Genomic DNA, 25221 nt, shown 5'->3' with positions numbered 1-25221 from the left:
GAAAATGAAAGTCGATGTGTCTTATTTTATTTCCTTCTTTTCCTTAGCCATTACGTGGCTTTATTTGATGTTTCTTTTATTTGACTTATACAATGCTTTGCTTTTTCACAGAACGTCGCGCACAACTCTCTTCGGCAAGGAAAAACGACGAAGCTAGGGCACGCAGTCCTCGCCGCGAAGCTGTTCTCTTGGCCGCGAAGCTTCGTCGCGAAGCTGTTCTCTCGCCCGCAAAGCTTCGTAGCGAAGCTAGGGTAGCGAGGCGACGCTCTCTGTGCTCATCAACTCTCACAGCGACGAAGCGAAGCTCTACATTCTCGCCCCGACGCTCGCCGCATCCTCTCACAGCGAAGCTTTCCCTCCCTGTGCGGTGTCCTCTTCCCTCGACGGTGAAGCTTCGTAGCGAAGCTAGGGTAGCGAGGCGACTCTCACAGCGACGAAGCAAAGCTCTACATTCTCGAATCTTCCAGATCGAGCTCTCTTCGCCACACCAAAGGGACAAAGAGTTAGGGCACGCCGGCCTCGCCAACGCGGAGCTAGGGCACGAAGCTAGGGCGATCTCTGTCGGCAAAGCTCCGACGCGAAGCTAGGGCACGAAGCTTCCAGATCGAGCTCGTCACCACCTCTATGTAAGGCTAAATGATCTTTGTGGCCAGTTTGTTATCTCGAAAGCTTTATTTGTTTAAAAAATCTTCTAACTTGATGATAGATTGAGAAAGGTAGGTTGTTGTCACATACATATTGTCTTGTTTTTTCCTGCAGGACCTTTGCCTTTTATTTGTTGCAGCTATAATAACCACTGGTATTTCCAAGAAAATCAACAACATGGATCTTTGTATATAATTACATTTTTCTAATGGCACTAGTATTTTTGTTGCGTATATTTTAACCATTAATAATTTGATCACAATATACTGTTTTAATTTGATTAGGTAAAACATACAATACAATGGCCACATGTTAGAGATCTAATATTTATAGTTTATTTACAAGAACAAATTATAACCTCTTTATTAATTTATTTTTACCTTCCAAAAATGAAGTGTTATAATTATGGTTCCTTAGTCAAATGAAGTGTTATGAATAAAATTTAGTTAATAATAGCGAAATGTTAAATTGAAAATTTATGTTTTGTCTATCGGTTGCATCAATATTATACTAATCAGTTATTTATGAAATTTCTCTACAATTGACATGTCTCATTTGGATTTCAATATTTTTTCTTTGATAACTTATATTCTTTTGGTTCTAGATTTTACAGGAAACTTGCAAAACTTCGACTATTTATTTCCAATCCATGGTAATCATTTCATTTAAGTTCTAATATATTGTCTTTATAAGATTCTAAATGTTGTTTTAAATGTAGGGAAAAACATATGTTGTATTTGTTGGACGTGAACCGGGAATTTATGAAACATGGGCAGAAGCTTCTGATCATGTTATTCGCTTTAAGGGCGCTATACACAAATCTTTCAAAAGTAGAGAGGAGGCAAAAAAAGCTTTTGAGGCATACGTGGATAAAAAATCTGCACCAACTTCCTTTGCACCAAGTCGAAATGAAATATCATGTGCAACTTCAAGTTCAAGTTCAAATTTAGAGAAAAAACTTTCAAAAACTGAAAAAATTATTAAGTTGAAAGATGCATTGAAAGAGCTAGAACATCAGTTGGATTCTCTTATGATCAGTGATGATAATGATGATGATTAGGCATGCTGTTTCAAGTCGTTATATGAGTTGAATTTCAAACACTAATTTTATTTTGAGTAGTTGCAAGTGTTGTATTGAAATCAGAATGATACTTTAAGCTGAATTGGTTTCATGATGTGGTTTGTTGCTATGCACCTTGAGAATTAATGATTTGGATCAAAATATTGTTAATGCTAATAGTTTTAGCGTACTGTATGTTTGCTTGATGGTTATAATCGTCTCTTGCAATTGGAAATGTTATATGGAAATATTATCTGGATTGCAATTGGAAATGTTATCTGGAAATAGTTGTAGCCATCGCAGCTTTTATTTACTCCAGATTGTGGCCTGGTATCATTCATATTAATGCAACTAATGACATGGTTTTCTTTACCATGATGTTACTTCTCTATGTCATGCATTTGCATCAACTAGCTCATCTCTATCTGCTCTTTAACTGCTGATCCACAGCTTAATCTGAGGAATCTAGAGTGCCACACGCTCAGTTTCCCAACTAGCTTGGATTTGTAACCTAGCATTCCAGACCTTCGAATCGCTGCTAAGTTAATTTGACTTTTGACAGCTGCTGATGGTACTATGTTGTTTTCTTTCTTGCCATGCTCAGTATGGTTGTTTCAAGTATAGATTGTGTTCTATCTTTGTTTCAACTGCATCTGAAAGTTTTTTGAAGTTTTTGGTCTCTTGCAAATGTATCAGTTTCTTAGTTTTGTTTGAAGACTTTTTGTTGAGAAAATTAAACTCTTTTTTAATGTACATCCAATGCTTTATTGCAAATTCTCATCCCTTACACTTCAATTGCCATCGTAAATTCCCTGCCCCTATCTCTCATCTACATACTAGAACTTTGAATTCAACTGTGGACTTCAAAGACGACACTTACAAACGCCTTATGCTCAGTCACTCTAGATAGTACTTCTAGCTACCCTCTCTTTGTCTACGACTATAATCACAAGGTTATACGAGAAGATACATCTTCGAGCTATTATCAAAACAAGCAGCTGTGAAATGCCGGCATCCAAAATTCCGGTCTATTCGGCTCACTCTCGAGTTGAGGGATGGAGGAAACAGGAACCAAGCAAAGCCCTTTGCTCCTCAGCTTATACACCTCTGACTCCACCGTCGTCTCCATCTTTCCGTCCCACGAACTATCCTGCTCCTAAAAACACATAAACTATTATTTTTTTTTTTTACAAAAATAAAACGGTTTCTTATTGACAATTTGATTGTTCTATCTATACCTTGATGGCACTCAACCTCAAGTATGGATCACTCAGCAGCTGCATTGTCATGGCAGACAATAAAAATAAATGAAAAAAAATATTCACAAATATTTATTATTATTATTATTATTTTACACAAAATTAGGCTTTGCAATATTATGATATTTGCAGTTCTTACCTGCACTTGCTCCTGTAAAATCCTGATGTAAGTTATGGTTTCCATCAAAACTGAAGCTTGATCTGTCTGCCAGAAATAAAATTCCATAAAACAAATTAACATTAATTTCGATTGTGTGCATTGTTCATCCAAATCTTGTGAAAACAGGCTTGCTTGCTCAGATGACATCTGTATAATAAATTGATTAGCTCATAACCAACTAGAACAAAGCTTTATATAGGAATAACTAAAATAGAATGATAAAAGATAAGTTGCCACCTTATGCTAAACGCCAATTATAGCAAAATGAAGCAAATTAAATGAAAATCAGCACACTTGAAGAAACGGGGAAGACAGAGAAATGAGAATCAGCATCCAGCAAAGACATCATAATCAAGCAAATGAAGAATAAAAGAAATTTGAATTACCTTAAGAGGTGGGCTGAGACATTCAAGGTAATAAGTTTGAGGACAACTATCACAACAAAGCAAATTGCCTCCTAGATCGCACACAGCGCATTCATAGTAATGCTACAAGAATACAGAGAAACAAGAAAAGAAGTGTGAAAATGATGAAAGCATTGGACAAGTATATAATGATTCTAATGACTTGGATGGCAGTGAGGCGAGGCAAAAATAATTGAACCGTGTCCACTAGGATGGAAATAATAGGAGAGAAAAATGAATTTACCAGCATCTTCAATTGACTTGGATGACTGTGAGGCGAGGGAAAAATTGGCAGCCTTTGGATCACCTCAAATGATAGTGAAGAAGCATAACAAAGCAACAGATATGCAGTCTGCACAGCATACCTGCCAGCACAGCAGTCTGCATAACAAAGCAACAGATAACAAATTCAGCTGCTATAGATTTCAAAAACTTTTAATTAATGTAATTCATACCTGCCATCACAGCAGTCTGCACAGCGCATTCTCTAAGTCCCGCAGGGTACAGATAGAGTTACCTGTTGCTATTAATCTACTAGTCTCAAAATAAATTTGCAAAGACTGACAACAATTGGAGCAATTTTTGATGAAATTTACATTGACAAATTTAAATAGCAACATCCACTTTCCATACAGAAATGCTTAAAGACAGAAATGCTTAAAGAGTTCAAAATAGTCTAATCAAAGGTGAAAAGTATCAATTGCTTGTTTAAATAGATACGGAAATAAGAAATAAGTAAAGAGTTCAAAACAGCCCGCTCAAATGTTTCTATTTCTGCATCACCAACTGAAGCTTGTTTCGGTTTCTGCATCAATCAATCAACAATTAATTATGCCAAATCTAAATAATACCAAATATTTAATCCTTGTAAAAAACATCATGGACAAACCAATTGTACCAATTGTAGAATGATGCCTACCTGCTTTCTTATTTGCTAACGAATATTGTTAGAACCTACAATAATAAAGACAATTATTAATTTTAATATCTCAATCAATCAACTACTAACTTTAAATTAAACTTTAATAGTACTTGCCTGCTATAGATGCCAATTCTTCTTCATATGTGTCATCATCGCTGTTATGATGATTATCCAAAGTTGATCTGACAATCAACACCATGTCAAATATACATATTTAATAAAAGATGATTTGCAAATAAAATTATTATACAAATGGAGAATTAATCGACACATACCCTTGTTGTAAAATGGGGCAATTGCGCTTGTCATGTGACACACCTCGATGCCCACATCCACGACATAACCGGGACTTTGAGGTTGACTTCTCCTTTGATGATTTCAATCTCTTCCCACATCCCTTTGTTCTTACTAAAGAAGAATCAATAATATTAGGGGACTCATCCATAGATTTCTTCCTTTGACCTCTATTGTCACATGTTTTACTAATATTCATCTCTTGAATTTTATTGTAAATACAATCTAATTGCTCATCCAAGAAGTTTGTCCCCTCATTTGTCAAAGATGTATCATCAATTAATACTGAAGCTTTATAAGATAACCTTGAGTGCCTTGACATCAAAACCCTATCTGGATCATCAATAAAACTTTGCACCCCCAAAGCATATATTGCTCCAACCTTTGCATCTCGTGTCCATCGTTTGAGTATATACTTATCAGGCAAATGAAACACCTGGTTGATACGAAAAAAAGCTAACATATGCCTGCATGGAATGCCATCAAACTCAAATTTCCTACAGCTACAGGATATGTTATCCCTCTGTTTGTCATGCGTGAGAACCCTTGGTTTGGAGGAAGAACAACTTTGAAAATTCATCACATGATAAACAACTGAGTCAAGTCCTATAAATACTTGTTGCACATAATAACCATGACTCTCACTCATTTCACTTTGAAACTCCACCCTTTTTTTTTTGTATACAACTTAACCATTTGAGATTCCATTGGCCAATTTGTCTTAATCCTAGGATGCTCATTCATATCAATATGATCTGCAACTAATTCATTGTGTCTTTGGTGTCTCAGTGCCCTATTGAAACGGGTGATAAAGTCCATCAATGAGTTTTTATTTGAGACATATCTCTTGAAAAAAGCATGAGAGCCTTCAGATCTCTGACTACTTGACATTCCAGCACAAAATACATGACTAAAATAAGCTGGCACCCACTTATGTCGCAATTGATACATCAAAGATAACCAATCATTTTTCTCTAAATTAGCACACTTGATAACCTCTTCCCATGAATTCTCAAATTCATCAGGCGTTGTAGAATTTCTAATAACATTATTTATACTTTGATAGTAGTCACGAAAAGTCAAAGGATGCAATTTTTCTAGAAATTTGTTCAGTATGTGCCACAGACAATATCGGTGCACTGTTTGAGGGAAAACTTGGGCAATGGCTTTTGTCATAGCAGGATCCTGATCAGTGATAATCACATTTGGTGCACCTTTAGGCATGACTTCTATGAACTTGTTAAACAGCCATACAAAAGATTCAGTCTTCTCGTCACTTATAAAGCCACAACCAAAAATAATTGTCTGGTGATGATGATTCACTCCTACAAATGGTGCAAAAATCAACCCATATTTGTTGGTGTTATATGTTGTATCAAATACAACCACATCACCGAATACACTATATGCCGTTCTTGATACATGATCAGCCCAAAAACATCTACTGAATCTGTTATCTGAATCAGTCTGGTATTCAAAGAAAAAAGCTGGATTTTTCTCTTTCTCAGATGCAAATAGCTCGATTAGTGTTTCAGCATCGATACCTTTTTGTTCATCCCTTAGCTCTTTCTCAAAATTTCTAATATCTCTCTCTGTACATCCTACTTGCTCGGGCCCTCCATATTCTATCTCTAATAATCGCATTTGTTGGCAAGTTGACACATTGGCTTCTGAAAACCGTTGAGTCAATGCTTTTTTTGCTGCTGAAACAGTACGATGTGAGCGTAGCAAATGCACCTTTGAAGGAGTCGAAAGTGGATGATTATGACCTTCTGTGAAATTAGTGACAACCCATGCAGATCCAGTTTGTTTCTTGACAAGTGAAATCTTTGACTTACAACCAGTTCTAACTTCACCACGTGTTCTTTCCCTTGTCCGTTGATCACCCTTTGCTTGTTTATTCCGTTGATCATCCGTATGACCTTCTTTAAAGCATACAAATGTTTTCCACACAACCTCATTTGTTATCTTATTTTTCTTGCTACTATTTATCCTGGCACTAAATCCGGATTCGCGTGCATATTGGTTATAGAATAAAAAAGCCTCATCTATTGATGAGAATTCCATCCCATTTTTTGGCTTTCGATCATCTGCAACTTGAGGAATGTATAGCTGATCTTCACTATGATTTTCACCCATTGCTAAGAAATTTCAGATGTAGATGAAATGAAATTCTGCATATCATTATCAAATAGCCAGAAAAAATATTGTAAGAGTGATACTTCAAGCTCATGCATGCAACCCGAACAAAAACACAAAGATAACAATAAGACAAAAAAAAAACACAATCAGTTGCTAGAAAAGCATATGTGACTTTTTATATAACGAATACAAATTGATGTAAGGACTCTTAGTAAAGAAAAAGAAATATTATAAAATTGCACATTTCCTCAATTATAAGTAGCTAAAAATCTCAATTGAATCGTTAACCAAAATCAGTTGTTAACCACCGGATTGCCCAAACTCATCTTGAATCTTACTATTAATTATCTGCCATGGTGATTAGCGGTCAAGTTGCTAAACAAAAACATAAATTTTAATATTAAGCTTTGTATCATTTCATTTAGGAATGGGTAAGAAAAATGGATCTTCTAAAGTCGCATGAAAATTGAATCAGTGTGATCCTTTAGATACATGTACATGTCAAGAAAAATGAATTGCAAATAGAAATGAGGTATAGGAGTCTCACATAGAGGGGCGAAACTAGGGCTAGAAGTCGATAGAAAACCCTATATGCCTGGAGAGGAAATGACGGTGAGCCGGAACAATGAAGGAGAAACTTTGCTGCAGTCGCCTCGCTACCCTAGCTTCGCTACGAAGCTTCACCGTCGAGGGAAGAGGACACCGCACAGGGAGGGAAAGCTTCGCTGTGAGAGGATGCGGCGAGCGTCGGGGCGAGAATGTAGAGCTTCGCTTCGTCGCTGTGAGAGTTGATGAGCACAGAGAGCGTCGCCTTGCTACCCTAGCTTCGCTACGAAGCTTTGCGGGCGAGAGAACAGCTTCGCGGCGAAGCTTCGCGGCCGAGAGAACAGCTTCGCGGTGAGGACGGCGTGCCCTAGCTTCGTCGTTTTTCCTTGCCGAAGAGAGTTGTGCGCGACGTTATGTGAAAAAGCAAAGCATTGTATAAGTCAAATAAAAGAAACATCAAATAAAGCCACGTAATGGCTAAGGAAAAGAAGGAAATAAAATAAGCCACGTCGACTTTCATTTTCTGCAGTCGCGCACAAGCGCGGAAATGAAGTCCCGCAGATATCACCATTATATATATATATATATATATAATTCATCCTTAAACCACGCCGAGACGCACCTGCTTATTAACACGTACACACCCGTAAATTACCCACTCTATGTATAGTTGTTAATGTTGGGTCCCAGAATTAGCAGATCTTTGATTCGGACCAGATACTTGGGTCATCCCAGTGCCTAAAGACAATCCACCAAGCCCATTTACCGTAAATTAACGATCGAACGGTGGAACAGATTACGTATCGATGTTACCATCCTCAGTCTGCTAGGCTTCCGATGGGCGCTCACCCCCACGCGTCGATATTCTATTGGGTTCCCGTCTGACAAACGTGGTCGGCGTCTCTACTTTGCTATTGAAATTACCAAAATGCCAATGAGCTTTCCCTCTAATCAAGGGGCACTACTGTGCGTTAGTAGCTCCATTACAAGGCTGTTTGTCGAAGGCAAGGAGCCTGCCTCCTTTAAAAGGTTAATATCCGGCTTCTCCACGACGCGTCATAAAGCCAAAGGTAGAGCTCCTTCGTCCGCCTTCGCTTCCTTGGAAAAGAAGAAAGGGGCTCCCATCTTTTTCCCAAAGCCCAAACCCTAGAGCAGTCACAGAGGCTGAAGATGCAATTTGTTTAGTGCTCTTTCGATCCCTCGGTTTCGTGTTCTTGTTCGGCAGATTCGAGTAGCAAAAAGCTCTTTATTTCGTTTTGGAATATCGGTACGCTTTAGCTGGTAGCAGCAGGAGAGGAGATCCAGCGATGCCGGCGATTGCGCTGCAGTCTTTGCCCCTGGGTTTTCGGTTCCAACCTAAGGACGAGGAGCTCGTCAACCACTACCTCAAGAACAAGATCACCGGCCGGATCAAATCCGAAGTGGAAGTCATCCCGGAGATTGATGTCTGCAAGTGCGAACCGTGGGAGCTTCCTGGTACTTTGGTTTCTGTAGTTTTGGTCTCTGGTAAATTATTTATTTGATAAAAGTGTGATTTTTTTTAATTGGTTATTTTGTTCGATGTTGTTGGGTGGCGTAGCGAAATCCCTGATCAAGTCGGAGGATCCCGAATGGTTCTTCTTTGCGCCAAAGGATCGGAAGTATCCGAGCGGTCACAGGTCCAATCGCGCAACCAAGCACGGCTACTGGAAGGCCACTGGAAGGGACCGGATGATACGGTCTTCTGGGGGGAAGGGTTTGGTTATCGGCATGAAAAAGACGCTGGTTTTCCATGAAGGACGAGCTCCAAAGGGTGTCCGGACTTACTGGATTATGCACGAGTACCGCACAACTGAGCCGGAATTTGAATCTGGTGATGAGGTTTGCACATATGTCTTCGTGTTCGATTATTTTCATTCTTGTTCTACTTCCTCCATTCCTGTTTAGATTGCAGAAAAGTATCCGAACTAGTTCCCGTTCTAATTTTAGCTATCCAACGAAAGTAAATCTGTGGCAACTTGATATTTCTTTCACTCACACCAAAATATATCAGTTTTTTTTGGAAGTTGGACTTCATATCTATTTACAATTGTTCTTATTTTCAGATATTGAGTGTGTAGTTTCGTTTTTAACAGGGCAGTTATGTCCTTTATCGCTTATTTAACAAAAAGTCTGAAGAGAAAAGTCCCAGCTCCAAGACTGATGACTCGGAGATCCATGATTTTTCCCCTGATGGAATGCAAAACGGTGTTGATGCTGTAGGGGAAATTGAAATTCAGTCAAACCATGAATCTCCAAAGTCTGTCTTGCAAGAAGGACCGATAGAGAGTCCTGGTTCTGCTAAAAAGCAGCTCGACGGTATTGAGATGTGGGTTGCTGATAAAGGTCAGTGTTCAACTAGAGCCCCTGTAAACCCAGAGACAGATTGCTGTAATATGGCTTTGCTCAATGAAGAGACTAAATTGGGAGAAACGGTGAGGATGAACTGTCTAATACAAGAATTTTTCTTTTTATTTGTTTTACCTTCTTTATTTTCATGTAAGCACAAAATTGCAGGCTGACCCTCTGCAAGATTTTTTATTCCAACTTTGTGATGGTGTGGATGAACGAGTAGGCCATGGTTTTTCCAATATCAGTTCTCCAATGCTGCAAATCCCAGACAATCCTTCGAGCAGTGTCATGAACCAGGAATCCCATATGGGATCCAATCCATTTGATGATGATGACTATCTGAATGCATTATTGAACTCAATGCTTGATTCAGATGATTGTTCTTCTGGTGCATGTAGCTTTCCAAAAGAATCGCCTGCTGAGAGTTTAGTCAAACAGGCACCCCCCTGGGATTCTGCATCATGCAAGGATAGTGGATCAAACAGTGAAATAGAGATTGAACCGTGTTTAACCCAGGTAACATTTGTCATAATTGAATCAATTACTTAAAATCAAATTATGCTTTGGTGTTCTCATTTCTTTTCTTTTTTAAATATAATTCAGGGTGCTACTTCTCAGCGGTTTCATGAGTCATCTCTTTGGTCGAGTGATTTGTTGCAGATGGATGGTTCTTCTCTATATCCTGAATCGGCAACTCAGTTAAGCACCGTATATGAAAATGCTAGTCTATTTCCTTACGGCATTACTGGGCCAGACGGATATTCAGTTGATGCTGGTGCAGAATCTATGGACGAATTGTTCAACAGTATTGAGGAATTTAATAACCTGAGCAAAATATCTGTTACCACGGAAGAAGATTCCGAGATGCCTGGAATCAAGATCAGGAGTCCTCAGACAAATAATCATGAACCACCCTCGAGCAATTCATTATCGAAGCAGGGCATAGCAATAAGAAGGATCTGTTTGCAAGGTTACATCGGGGTACCGTCTACTGGTGCTGATGCTGATACTGAAAGTAACCACATGGTTGACGATGAAGACAAGAATTCAATTCCAAAAGCATCACAGACTTTGTCTGACAGCACCGAAGAATCTTCTTCTGATAAGAGTATAACTGATAAACTTAATGAGAGCATGGAGATTGGAATCAAGATAAGAGATCGAGGAGTGCAACATTCTCCAAATGCACTTTCCCCACAGGATAAGCATTCGAGTAACAAGAGTCTGCTGCAATCAACTTCTGATAGTGAATCACAAGTTGGAGATAACGATACCGAGGAAGTGGAAAATATTGAGGTGAGAAATATCTTTTTGCATATTATGCACTTGGCTTATTCTCGATTCTTCTCAGTATTTATATTAACTGATGGTGTTTTTTCTTTTATTTTCTTTTCTATCAGCAGCAGCATGCTGGAGATTCTTTGGGTGACAAGATTTCTGAAGGCAAGGAGAATACTTTGCCGACTTCTCCCAATAAGCTCGAGCAGTTTTCTATTCATGGTAAACAATTAGCCGTCATTTTGTTAGGTTCGTCTAATCGGTACACCCACTAACTACAGCTTTTAGATGCAGATGAAACAACTAGTTCTTCAAGTAACCACCAAAACCCTGAGTCTATGATGAGGCTAAGGAAGAAATCAGCAGATGGCTGTGATAAGTCAGTCAAGCAGTCTTCAAATTCGATGGGATTGATGAATCATTCAGTTGTTGCTCATATGATCTATCTGGTTCTCTCACTGATGGTTTTGCTATTTGTTTCTGGGATTTATCGGTTAGGGATCTCAACTGTGGAGTAGTTATGTGGTAGATTCTAGCTGTGTCTAAGAGTTATGTGGTAGATTCTATGCTAATTTTTTTCGGTTTCATGGCGATGTTAAAGGTTTAGAAGTTCTGTTGTCAAGCTTGTGTATTTTTTTCTTTTGGCTTTTTTTGGATAGCTGACTCTTATTTAGCATCTAAATTTGTATCTATGAGTTATTTTGGTTTCTAGTTTATAAAATTATTTTTGGGTGTGCTCCAGTATTTTCTTTAAATCAGTACATAAAATAAAATAGAATATAAATAAAAATGACAATTTCATGTATCTCAATTAATTATGTGTTTTTATAATTTCATTATTATTATTATTTTATCGGACACTTTATAAAGCATAAAATAGGATATACTTTATAGTTTTATTATTATTGGGCAATCTACAATACTTTTATAATATCATGGATTATCTTTTTTTTATTTCAAATGTCTAGAGGAATAAATTAATGACGCTTATAAAGTGTAGAATGCCACACACATATATATATATATCCTAATAATTGATGGAAATTTTTTATGGGTTAATTATTCGATTTGTTAGGCTCTCTAAATAGTAATCTTACATCTAAGGTCCAATTTTCTACTAACTGAAGATTTCTCCAGTGAAATGATAAATTTAAAAATGTTAATGGTTTGAATGCATCTTTGTGAGTGTTGCACGATTTATTTTTATGATCTATGAAAAAATTTTATGAAGCCTAATCGATCAATTGGAAGAATTGAATAAAAATTAAAATTATTTGAGAGGATGAAATAAAAATTATGAAAAAAATTTATAGGATGGAGTTTTTCAAATTTTATTTTTCAAAATAGAGTGTGTTTTGTTTACTTAATGGGTTTATGAATTATATGCGAATATTATCGAATTTCTTCCAATCCCACTCATGATTAGGCCTGGCAATAACGATGACCCCGCGCCAGCCCTATAAGGTCGCCTTGCTCGATCTCAACTCTCAAGCGATGGCTGCACGAGGTGACCTAGTGCAGTTGTGTTCGGTGACCCAGTGCGCGAGGTCTCGTTGCGCTCCAGGATCGACTATCCTGCGCTAATGAGGTCAACTCAAGCGGCCACGCCTCGCACTGCCACGAATGGCGGCCTTGCTCACATGAGAACCCCTAGTAGCTATTTGATCTTAAATTGAATAGATTTTGTTATATTTCAATCTCATAGTATACTCATTTTTTTATATTTCATTCCTAAATTATATTGATCCGGTGGTAAAAAAGGAAGTCCAATCAAGGGGTCAAAGCAGGGGAGATCGGCTGACGTAGAAGTCAAAGTCAAGGAAAGTCAAGAGACGCTGTCCACAAAGCAGGCCAAGTTGGCTGAATGGAGTTATGGTCGTACGGACTGCACTCCCGGATGGGCGAGCAAGGCCGAGTGGACAACATAAAGTTATGAGATAAACAAACAATACATCCCCCAACCACTATCCTTGTCGGGCGGGCAACATGTCCGGTCGGGCGAGGAGCCCTTCAGTACGGGAAAACTAAGTGAAAGGAGAATGCCTTGATTTAGCACAACCGAGCGGGGTATGTCCCGACCGAACGACCACCAGTCGACCTACAGCGGGACCCACTTACATATCTCCTCTTATCCTTTTAGAGGTTTGTGCCATTGACAACGGAGCATGTTCCGCAGACGAATCATACAATAGAAGTTTCTAGCCTATTACATCAAAGATTTGTATGTTTGTTTAAGGAAAAGTACCAGAGACATTTTTGAACTTGTTTTTTCCTAAGATGCTTGGGAAAACATGCGCTTACTTTGAGATACATGTGCAGACATTACAATAATACTATAAAAGGGGGTTCCCATTTACAGGTGGAGATATGCATAACTTTGTTATTTTACATGCTCTTTGTTATCACATTCTGATTACTCTCCATTTCGTCGAAAACTGACTTGAGCGTCGGAGGGCCAACATCGAGAATCCCTTCCCAACCCAACACTAACACCCCTTGTGTTGTAGGGTCACGTGGAGTCTTCGCTTCGTCCACCTTCAAGCCACATCCCCAGCTTGCTACCTTCTCTGTCTTCGGACAGGAACATATATGAAGGAAGATAAATCATGGAATCAACTTATATCCGATGTGACTATTGTTAGGACCCTTGGTGGCCGGCTAGAGAGGGGGTGAATAGCCTGCACAAAAACAAAACAAAAAGAACTTTTCTCGGACTTATAACTTAATTATTAATACACTTTCATAAACATAAAAATAATAATAAACTAAAAGGACGAGGCTCAACAGATTTACTTGATTATAACCGGAGAGGTTGTTAATCCAAGGTAGATGAAAAAGTACACTAAAAATCTCCTCTAGGCGGAGAAGGCTCTTACAGCATTCAAAGCTGACAAAATAAAGGTAAACTCAGATAAACTCAAGCATAAGTGTTGTTACTTTGTAATTCTTATTCTTATTAGCTTCTAGGACCAGAGCTACTTATATAGCCCAGCTCGGGGTGCCTAGAAAGATTCCAGGTGCCTAAAATGGGATAAAACTTTATCCCTCACGCAATGTTCAAACGTCACGTTGAATTGGTTAAGAATTGGATTTCGGGCGCCCGAAGTCCGAGCGGTCGGGACTAGTCCGAGCGCCCCAGTCCGGGTGCCCGGGACTAGTCCAAGTGCCCCCAGTCCGGGCGCCCCGACTAGGTCTGGGTATCTCGGTCTGGTTCGGGCGCCCCGAGGCCAAAAATCAGCTTTTGTTGATTTTTTATCTCGGTCTCCTGCTCCGGTTCTGCTCTTATTGGTCCGGATCTTCCGCTCCGATTCCGCTCGTTTGGGTTATTTCGGCCATCCGGAATAGGGCTCACCCAAACTCAACTTCCGGCCTTCTAGAGCAAACTTCTACTCCGACTTCTCGTCCCTCGGAATCGCTGCTTGCTTTCTTCTTGTGCTTCGGCTCCTTCTTCGAATCTGCACATCTCGTTTCATGGACTTCAAATGTTGAAAACATTTCTTATTCTAAGGTGATAGATTCTAAATCTTTAGATATATAGTAAGCATCTACTAATGATACCCACTCGGTAGTTTTAGGAAATACATTAAGCATGTACCTTAGCGAATCTTGGTTACTTACCTTTTCTCTGAGATTTGTGAGTCTGTTGATTAGTTCTTTCATTCTCGAGTGAAAATGTGCAACGGTTTCTTCTGCTTCCAATTTTATGTTACTTAGCTGGTTCCTTAGCAGATCCCGTCTCGTGAGCTTGGCTTTGGACATCCTTTCGTGTAGCTCAAGGAACTTCTCCCAAAGCTCCTTTGTCGAGTTGTAGGCGCCGATCCGATTGACTTCTTGTAGCGGTAGGACGCTTAATAGATGGAACTTTTCTTTGTCGTTTGCCACGAAGTCAGCCTGCTCCTTCTTCGTCCACTGGTATTCTTCCTTACCTTCGGGTGCTACAAAACCGAATTTTATTATTAAAAGTAATTCAAAATTAGTTTTAAAAATACCTCCATTCGTTTTTTCCAACTCGCAAACTCCCTCTCGGACTTTGGTGGGTAGATGCTTGGTCCGACCATCTCATGTGCTTCGTTTGGCGGTTAATCCTCCTGAAGCATCCTGACTCTAATACCACTCGTTAGAACCCTTGGCGACCAGCTAGAGGGGGGTGAATAGCCTTTGCACAAAAATAAAACAAAAAGAACCTTTCTTAGACTTATAACTTAATTAAAACACTTACATAAACATAGAAATAATAATAAATTAAAAAGACAAGGCTCAACAGATTTACTTGGTTACAACCAGGAAGATTGTTAATGTAAGACAGATGAAAAAGTGTATTAAAAATCTCCTCTGGGCGAAGAAGCCTCTTACAGCATTCAAAGTTGACAAAACAAAGCTAAACTCAGACAAATTCAAGCATAAGTATTATTACTTTTTAATTCATGTTCTTATTAGCTTCTAGGAGCAGAGTTGCTTATATAACCCTGCTCAGGGCACTTGAAAGGGTTCCAAGTGCTTGGAATGAGATAAAATTTTATCCCTGACGCAACGTTCAAATGCCACGTAGAATTGGCTAAGAATTAGGTCCGGGCGCCCGGAAGGGTTTCAGGCGCACCTCGAGGCCAAAAATCAGCTTTTGCTGATTTTTGGTCCTGGTCTCTTGCTCCGGTTCCGTTCGTATCGGTCCGGTCTTCCGCTCCGGCTCTACTCGCTTGGGTGATTTCGGACATCCAGAATAGGGCTCATCCGAACCCAATTTCCGGTCTTCTCGAGCAAACTTCCACTCCGGCTCCGCTCGCTTGGGTGATTTCAGCCATCCAGAGTAGGGCTCACTCGAACACAACTTCCAACCTCCTCGAGCAAACTTCCGCTCCGGCTTCTCGTCCCTCGGAATCGCTGCTTGCTTCCTTCTCGTCCGCCAGCATACTCTACCATAACTTTTTGTTCCTTGGATAGCTACGCCTTTTGCTCCACGAGCAATCTTCCGCTTTGACTTCTTGTCCCTCAGAAACAGCGCACGCTTCCTTCTCGTCCGTCGATGTACTCTTCCGCAGCTTCTCGTCTCTCAGACGCATCGAGCCCGTCAGCTCTCTCCCGTGTCATCCTTCTTGCTAGCTGCGTCTTTCGCTCGACTTTCTGTGCTCCTAAGTTCCTACACATTTAGATACAGGGTTAAACATAACAGGACCTAACTTAACTTATTTAATCAAATCAAAATTATGTTGAGGTACCAATAATTATAAGAGGAGTTTTTTTTTTCAAGGACATGAATTCAATTAATTCATATTTAATTATAGTAAATTTGTCATCTTTTAATCAACTTGGCATCTCCATGAGGTCTGCCCCCACATCCTTTCCTTCCTTTATCAATGATCCTATAGCATTACATTCCCTTCCCCTCTCTCACTAGTAATTTGATCTCTTTTTCTCCTCCCTTATCGATGATCACCCTTCCTTACTTTTTCTTTCCCTGTCTTTATAGGAACAAAAAAAATAAAAGTTTCTCATCTATTAGACGCAAAATAACAGTCTTCTTTCTTAATAACAATAGGGCAGTCTTCTTTCTTAATAACAATAGGAATCAATGACCCTTCATCCATTCAATATAAAACATCAGTCACTTTTTTCTCCGTTACGAAAGCTTAGGGTACGTTTAGTTTAAGCGTATTTCATTTTTATTTTTTAAAAAATATATATTTTTTTAAAAAATAGAAAATAATTTTTTAGTCATTTTTTATTTTTCCAAAAAATACTATCTATTTTTTTTATAAAATAGACATAGAAAATACAAACCAAACATTATTTTTTAAAAATACATATTTTTCAAAAAATAAAAATGAAAAATAGGTAAACCAAACGTACCCTTATTAATTTAAAAAAATCAAAATCAAAATTCAAGATCACCCATCTCATTTTAATATTGGTAATAAATTATAAGCTATTTGATTTTATTATAGTTTATTTATTTTTATTGATATTTATAACGGAAGTACCTATTGAATAAGGTTCCAGACGCTTATTGTTGTTTAATATTTGGCAGTATTTTTTTTAAATTTATACTCATTTTAATTAGTTTAAATAAAAGCTAATATTAGTTTGCTATTTTATTATATTTATATAGAAAATAATGTCAAATTTTAAAGGATCACTAAACTGAAATAAAAAAATAAAAAAATATTGTTGTTTATATTCTATTTCTTAGAAAATGCATATTTTAAAAAAATAAAAAAAAACGTAAACTAAAAGCACCCTTAAATTTTAAGCAAGATCTGGGACTTCAAGCATGTATTTATTATTATTCTTTTTTTTTAAAAAAAAAAAAAATCAAAATCATAATGAAGAACTGGTTTTCTAAAATGCATTGCCCGCGTGAAAGCCTTGTGGAAAGGGATGGGAGGAACTTATTCCCAAGGGATTTGAAAACTCATCTACGCCTGTGGGGGCAAACTCTTTGCCCTAGCGAGCGTCAGCCGGATGCGAAGAGGACCAGCGCGAGGGGGCGGTGGCCGCGGCCGCGGACTCGCCGTAGCTCGGGATTCCGACGCCAGCCTGGCCAGTAGTCGGCCTTCCTCCGTGGGCGGTCGCCCTGCCTCTGCCGCTCCTTCCGCCCTACTGACGGATCGGCCCGCCCAGGCCGCCGCACTCCAATCCGTCAACGCTTTCCTCGCCTCCCACTCCGCTCCTGTCACCCTTAAGCCCCCTCTCCCCGCCGCCCGAGATATTACCGAGGCGCTCCACTTCATGCTCGGTTGCCTCGATTATCCCTTACACGACCTCGGTGAGGACCTTCCCTCACTCCTCCATCATCTCCACTGCCCCCTCAAGCTCAATCGCTCGGCCCTCAAGGCGCCCGGCACCCCCCACGCTTGGCCGCATGTTCTCTCCGTCCTCCACTGGCTCGTTCAATTCGTCCTCGTAACTGAGCCCACCACCGCCTCTTCCTCCCCGCAGACAGATCAGCACGACGAATTTCTCTTCTTTGTAACTCGCAGCTACTCCCACTTCATCACCGGTGAAGATGACGCTGTTGAGGATCTCGATGAGGAGTACCTCGGCAAGGCCCAACACCAGGCTGCCGATACTGCTGCAGCCATGGAGGCCCGCGAGAGGGAGGCCGAGGATCTGAAGGCAAAACTTCAAACTTGTCTAGCGGAGCCATCAAAGAAGGTAGCCCTGGAAAGGGAGAAGGGGATGTTGGTCGAGGACGTCAAGAAGTTCCAGGCGGTGGTGGACACTTGGGGTGGAAAGGTGGCTGCAATGGAAGCTTCAATGCAGGAGTGGGAGAAGGAGCATGAGGCCAAGGAAAAGGAGAGCGATAGGTTATGCAAGGAAAATGAAGAATTGCAAAGGCGGATTGATACCCAGGTTGTCAACGTGCGTGATATGGATAGGATGAAAAGGGAGATGCAGAGGGTAGAGAGGGACATTGCAGATGTAGAGAGCGGGAGAAATGAATTGGAGGAAAAGACCTGGGAACTTGAGGCAACCATCAGCAGGAAACTCGATGAAATCGAGTTGATCTTGGAACAGAGTAATCAGGCTGTTAGAGAGTATGTCTCTACTACTTATCTTGTTCATTACAACCTTAATATTTACGTCTTTATTCTTTTAGATTTTATATTGGAGTTTAAGTAAACATGGAAAAACCATTTTTCAGTAATTCTTTTAGATCTTGGAACAGAAAAATCAATGCTTCATTATTATTATTTTTGGGGTGTATCTAATGTAGATATATTTGGTGGAGAAAGGTGATAAAGATAATCTGGATTGCCTCTAGTTCAGATGTCTTCACCTTGAAATGTGCTTATCAAGAATGGAGATCGATTAACCTTAAGCTGAGTGGAGTCATAGTGTATGGTGTAAAGGGTACATACAAGATATGCTTTCATTTTTTATTTTTTTTTGACAATGATTGAAACAAGCATCAAATATTAGATAGGCTATTGAAATAGGGATTCTTGAGTCTAATATATGCCCTTTATGTAACTCAAGCTGAATATAATGAACAATTGTTTTTTGGATGTGAATCCTCAAGTGGCCTTTAGTTCAAACTATAAAAGAAATTCTAACTATCAAATAATTATCATGGTGACTACTTATCTTTTGAGGAGATCATTAACAAATTTTTTGAGGGTACAAGCAATATTTAAAATCTCATTCTAAGTTTCAGTCACAGATTGAAAATGACACAATTTAGTGTTATTTTGAATGTGCTGACTATGTGGGACCAGTGATTCCAATGAGGGGAAGAAAGAAGTAGAGGAAGAGAAGCAACTTACCTAGAGGCATCGTTGGACGGGTTCTACCTGACATCAGCATGACATAGAATTAGGGTTTCAACATGAAAACTTGGTCCCCATGGTGAAGGATCAGCTCGTGTCAGAAGAAGAAGGGCGAACAAACCCACAAACGAAGGTTGATCTCACAAGTTCTAAGAAGATGAGCTAGCAACGAAAGGAAGAAGATTGAGCTTGTAGACGAATCTGTGAATGAAATATGTAGCTTTCTTGTTTGTACCAGAGGTTTTAAACCTTCTCATGTGGCAAGTGGAACAAAAAATTTCACTTGACACAAGATGAAAGTATATACCATAGGTACAAGTGCAAAGGTAAAAATATGAGATCCTGTTGCTCACTATCTTATATAATATTTGGAAGGAGAGAAATTGTGCAATATTTAATCTTCTTCTACTCAAATCAGAGTATGGTATGCTGTGATTACTGCTGCAATCTTTGGATTATCTACGTACTAGGAGCAAGAAATTTATTCCTATTTGTATCATGGGTTTCTGTTCAGATTTTTTGAATTGAGTACTAAAGTTTCTGCACTGCAGTTTTTCAGATGATAATGACCTGCATTGTTCTAGATCTAATTTTTTTTTTTTATCTGTTGGCCAAATTTGTGGATGAATAGGGAGTTTTGAGTTTCTGTGGCAAGTATTCAGATTGGTTTATGTTGTGATCAGGTTTTTTCATTAATGTTTCTGGACTATAGCTTTTCAGAAATGCAGAAGCATTCAGATCCAGTATATAAATGTGATGTAGCTTCACCTCTATTTCTGTTTAAATGATACTGTTCAGTTGATAATGTGTGGCAATTCTGATCACTGCTGATTCAACTTCCAGGCTATATTATAGTTCAGCTCTTCTCAATTTCAATTAAGTTAGCTGCATTTTTTGATTGATAATGCTTGTTACTTTACGTTTTATTTTTGGTACTATGTTTGCAAAATATGCTGAATTATATTCTACATAGAGTTTTTTCTGTCACCATCTGGAAGTTTACATCTTGAAATATTTAACTTGCTGAACTGAAGTTTGGTTTTTGTACAGTTACATTTTCTTTTCTACTTTTTTTTTTCCGAGGTTGAATGGCTGTGTCATTTATTTCTTAGATGTGAGAGATGAGTGAAAGTAACCTTCCAAGATTTCGAGCTCATTGAATATCTGTTGTAATACTCCCTATTGACGATAATTATGGTCCTTTCTTCTTCTAAACTCATGACTGGTTTTCTTTGTTGTTGCTGATTTCAGGCTAAAGCTAGGGACTGATTTTCAGTATGTGTTAAATGTTAAAGGATCTTCACCAGCTGAGGTAATTGCAGTGAACTACAAGGCTACTTTAAAACCTGCAATTAATGCTCTTGCTGAAGAGACAAAGAAAATATCTGTCTCAAAGTTGGAGGAGTCAACTACTCTACAAGAACAATCAAGAAAAGATGCTAAAATGCTGGCAGATAAAAGGAGCAATCTTGCTTCTTTGCACTCCAAAATTGATGAGGTTCTTTCTCTTAACAATTTTAACTTTTCATTGATGCATCTCTTCCAGCAGCCTAACTTGCCTTGTGCCAAAAAAAAAAAAAAAAAACTGACCTTGTGGTCTAGTGCTTTAATTGAAAAATGTGTTTCTGTGTTAATCTCAATCAAAGTATTTCTGTGTTGATCAGATTTTGTCAATATTGCCCCCTTTATCCTAGAAAGACTCAGCGGTTGTGTTTCTTCACTCTTGATATCAAGGCATATGAATTTTGCTTAAGCTTTATGTTTAACAAGTAAAGATGGTTAAATTTTTTTTTTAAAACAAAAAGAATAGGGGATATCTCAGTTAGCTGATTGCTGCATCTAGCACGCAATAGTTTAAAACTATTGTTTGTCTTACTAAAAGGTGGATATTTTAAGGGAGATTATATGTCGAAGTGGTCATTCTCACACTCTAGAAAAAGAATTTTGTTCTGGAAGCCAATAACTTGATTATGATGATGACAGGTCAGTTATACTCCCGTTGAAACAAATAGTTTTCTGAATCATGTTTATAGGTTTAGATCATTTTAGCGCTAGCTGCTTCGGGCTAATGTAAACCCATATCTTGCATAGCACAATTTCTTTTAACCTCCACTGGCTGAAAGAATGAAGGGTTGCAGTGATGAAAAATGATCTTGCGTGCATATGGTATGCAAATCAGACCATTTGTATTTAAGTTGTCTTGTTTTCTAGGCTGATACTCGGATGATATTGCTAAAGAATGAAATTGAAGAACATGCAGCTAAATGCTCTGCAAAATCTGAGAAAATGAGAGAGGAGTTTACAAAGGAAGAACATCAGTTGATTATGGTTGAAAAAGAGGCAGAAGAACTTTTAAAGGTAGCTTTATTAATGCCCTTGTTATTTTATTAACACAACATAATAAATATACTTATTTCTTGGTAATGCCATCCATTGCACATTGCATTCCTTTAGGGATTAATGACTGTCGTTTTTGTAGAAATCTGAGAAGGAACTACAGGTTGCAACCAAAGAGGCCGATGAAGAAACTCAGATGTGCGCAAGTGAACTGTTGACGCTGATTGATGATGTATCAGAATACAAAGAATTCATGGAGTCTAGCATCTCAGAAATGAAGACAGAACTATCTGAAACTGCTGATTTCTTGGCTTCTTTATCAGCAAAGTTTGCTCTTTCTGACATCCGTAGAGGTGGCTGGAAACGAGTGAAACGAGCTTGTTAATGACAAAATTCTGATGGTTTTACTTGGTGTAATAATTTGGAATGCTTGGTTTAACTCAAAATCTATTGCAAACCATCCTTGATTCTGAATAACTTGAACAAGTTACTTCTGTCTCTCCACATCATTTGGGATTTGAGTTTCCTATGCATATGATGTGAGTGATGATGGCCTAACATGAAGCTTGTGCTCGATCTTAGGCCAAGTTCCAGCTAACTCCTCGAGCCCACTAGTAACTACATCTTGAAGCTCTAGATCGAGAATAAACATAATACATCTAAAGTAAACTCCTAAAAGCAATCCATTTCCCTCAAACTCCTTCCATCTCGGGCAAGCTCGCGACCAACTTACACTGAATAAAGGTATTGAATTAGCGATATAATTTGTCACCACCTTCTGTGAGCCAAAATCAATTATTGTAGTTTGTCCCCTTCGCAATATCAAGCCGATTAATAGTGTGCATTTTTTCTAAAAAAATTCAGTAATTAATCCCTAAATTCGATTGAAAAGATTGAACTAGGACCAGTGGATAGGATATCACCTAAAGGTCAGACCTTAGAAAAGTCGCTATACGTTCCTTTGGAAGTGAAATGAAGCGCTAACTTTCCTATGATTTTCTTGATTTTTTCTTCTTCTTATTTCTTGGAATCTGTTAAAACATTTTCATTGTTTTATATATATATATATATATATATAACCTCTAAAATTAGAGATGATACCCGATATCTGACCTGAACTCGATGGAGAATTCGACATCCGATCCGAATGGAGGAGGGTATGGAGGTACTATCAATACCCGATACCTGACCCGAATACCCGATTAAATAATATACATACATATATTAAAGAAATTTTTTTTTCTAAAATTGATTTACTATTTTTGTTGATATTAGGAGGAGACTATATAGATGTTTAATCTATTTTTTTAATTATATATATTTTTTAATAGTTTGTTAATTTTAATATATTTTTGTTGAATGATAATAGTTGGATAGAAAGAAGAAAAATTATAATTATAGAAGATATTCGATCATTTAATGAGTATGAGTATACCTATCGGAGATCCTATACCCGATGGATATGAGGACAGAGGATATAAAATCCGACCTGAACCCGACTCATTGTCATCTCTATCTAAAACTCCTAACTTAGAACTAAACTACCATTTATATTGGGACTATTTTTTTTCTAAAATTATATTGAATTCCATTTAAATTAAATTAATTTTTCATTCACTTCTCCAGGACGGAATTTTTGTTCTGCTTCTCCAATTCATTGAAGAGCATTCAGATTAAATTTAGTGGCGAACCCCCAGAATTTGACTCTTTGAATTCCCCACTCTGCCACTATAAATATTACCCTTCTCAGAGATGAAATTGCACTTGATCGATGACCGAAGCAAAAAACATGAAGCTCCCCGTTTCCCTGTTCCTCCAATCTCTTCTCCTCTGTGGCCTCGGCTTTGCCCTCGGCACCATCTCTAGCTTCTACCTCACCCCTCCTACCCTGCGATTCTTCCTCCAACATTCTTCGACTCCGCCGCCGCCGTCCTCCATGGTCAATCACACTCCGGCGGCTGAGAAGCAGCCTGGCGGCGGCGGCGGCGGCTTGGGTGAATTCCACGAGCTTAGGGAGGTAATGCACGACATGACGGAGGGGGAGCTGCTGTGGAGGGCATCCATGGTGCCGAGGGTCAAGAAGCTGCCATTCGAGCAGAGGCCCAAGGTGGCGTTTCTGTTTCTCACCCGAGGGGAGCTGCCTCTGGCTCCTCTGTGGGAGAGGTTCTTCGAGGGGAATGAGGGGTCCTACTCCATCTACGTGCATGCCGACCCCGATTTCAATGGGTCAGAACCAGAACCCCATGGATCGGTGTTCCAGTGCCGACGAATTCCCAGCAAGGTCACTTCTTCTTCTTCTTCTCAAATTGACCGGTTTAGTTCGTATTTTTGTTGTTGTTTATTTCAGACGGTGAGTTGGGGTGGGATGAACATGATGGAGGCCGAGAGGCGGCTCCTGGCCAACGCCCTCCTCGACTTCTCCAATCAGAGGTTTGTCCTCCTCTCGGAGTCCTGCATCCCGCTCTTCGACTTCCCCACCGTCTACTCCTACCTCATCAATTCCACCCGCGTCCACGTCGAGTCCAAAGACGTCCCCGGACGCGCGGGCCGCGGACGATTCCCGGCGCGGTTCCGCCCCCGGCTGCAGCCCCGGCTATGGCGCAAGGGCTCGCAGTGGTTCGAGGTCGACCGCGAAGTCGCGGTCGCGGTCGTGGCCGACAGGGACTACTTCCCGCTCTTCCAGAAGCACTGCAGCCGCTGCTACGCCGACGAGCACTACTTGCCGACGCTGGTGGGCGTGCGGTTCCCGGCGCGGACCCACAACCGGAGCGTGACGTGGGTGGACTGGTCGAGGGGCGGGGTGCATCCGGCGATGTATTCGGGGGAGCACGTGACGGCGGAGTTGCTGGAGAGGATGAGGAACGGGAGCAGCTGCGACTACAACGGCCGGGCCACCAGGACTTGCTTCTTGTTCGCCAGGAAGTTCTCGCCCAGTTCGCTGCGGAGGCTCATGAGGTTCGCGCCGGAGCTGATGGGCTTCAAATCAAAAGCGATAGCAAAATGAAAATTAGTTGATTCATTGATTCTGTGTGATGAACAAGGGGGAAAAACAGTGAAGAATTGTCGAGTGCCATCTCCAGGGACACTTTGAACAGAGCATCTGTAGGCTTTTTGCAACTTTTTGTTAGAGTATGCCATGTTTTGAACAGAGCATTTGTAGGCCTTTTGTAACTTTTTATGATAATACAATTTGATTACGTTCATCCGTCTGAAAAAAAATAAATAAATAAATCACTCGTCAATTTCTAGCCGACTATCAAATTAAATAAGGAATGAGAGTTATTTTTCCCTTAAGGTAAGTTTCCATTGGAAATTGATGTTTTATCCCATTATAATAAATATGTCACCCATTCACTTGGATATTTTATGAGAGCAATAGTAAACAAATGGTTCTCTAAAAGATGAAATTTATTATCTTGACAATCCTCCCATGATATTATTAGGGCGTGTTTGGTTGGGGGTTATCCTTGATAACCTTAATAGGTTATCAAGGATACCCTTGTTTGGTGTAAGTAATGAATGATTCCGGGTAATGTAATA

General features: G+C 39.4%; 3 protein-coding genes across 6 annotated transcripts; all 3 read left to right on the top strand.

Moving 5' to 3' along the window:
- The first annotated feature begins 8441 nt into the window (after positions 1 to 8441).
- On the top strand, positions 8442 to 11821 carry LOC121971463 (protein NTM1-like 9). Of its 4 annotated transcripts, none has more exons than XM_042522768.1 (7): positions 8442 to 8908; positions 9012 to 9292; positions 9547 to 9885; positions 9968 to 10318; positions 10406 to 11098; positions 11206 to 11302; positions 11375 to 11821. In XM_042522768.1, exons 1-7 carry the CDS (start codon positions 8740 to 8742, stop codon positions 11596 to 11598), a joined length of 2154 nt encoding a protein of 717 aa, XP_042378702.1. In that variant the 5' UTR covers positions 8442 to 8739; the 3' UTR covers positions 11599 to 11821. The 4 variants fall into 4 exon arrangements, with proteins under 4 accessions (XP_042378702.1, XP_042378685.1, XP_042378694.1 ...); XM_042522751.1 differs by having other exon boundaries at positions 11369 to 11821; XM_042522760.1 differs by having other exon boundaries at positions 11203 to 11302.
- A 5607-nt stretch (positions 11822 to 17428) lies between these two features.
- LOC121971453 (kinetochore protein NDC80 homolog) lies at positions 17429 to 22167 on the top strand. The gene is made up of 4 exons (XM_042522734.1): positions 17429 to 18612; positions 20596 to 20842; positions 21556 to 21702; positions 21824 to 22167. The coding sequence occupies exons 1-4, from the start codon at positions 17537 to 17539 to the stop codon at positions 22064 to 22066; spliced, it is 1713 nt and encodes a 570-aa protein (XP_042378668.1). The 5' UTR covers positions 17429 to 17536; the 3' UTR covers positions 22067 to 22167.
- Positions 22168 to 23410: 1243 nt separating this feature from the next.
- On the top strand, positions 23411 to 24874 carry LOC121986257 (glycosyltransferase BC10-like). The gene is made up of 2 exons (XM_042540159.1): positions 23411 to 23962; positions 24029 to 24874. Exons 1-2 carry the CDS (start codon positions 23453 to 23455, stop codon positions 24683 to 24685), a joined length of 1167 nt encoding a protein of 388 aa, XP_042396093.1. The 5' UTR covers positions 23411 to 23452; the 3' UTR covers positions 24686 to 24874.
- Positions 24875 to 25221: the final 347 nt, after the last annotated feature.

The sequence above is a fragment of the Zingiber officinale genome, chromosome 1B (assembly GCF_018446385.1).
Source record: "Zingiber officinale cultivar Zhangliang chromosome 1B, Zo_v1.1, whole genome shotgun sequence".
NCBI lineage: Eukaryota > Viridiplantae > Streptophyta > Magnoliopsida > Zingiberales > Zingiberaceae > Zingiber > Zingiber officinale.
The sequence above is the reverse complement of the archived record's forward strand: the minus strand, read 5'-3'. Positions and strand labels throughout refer to the sequence as shown.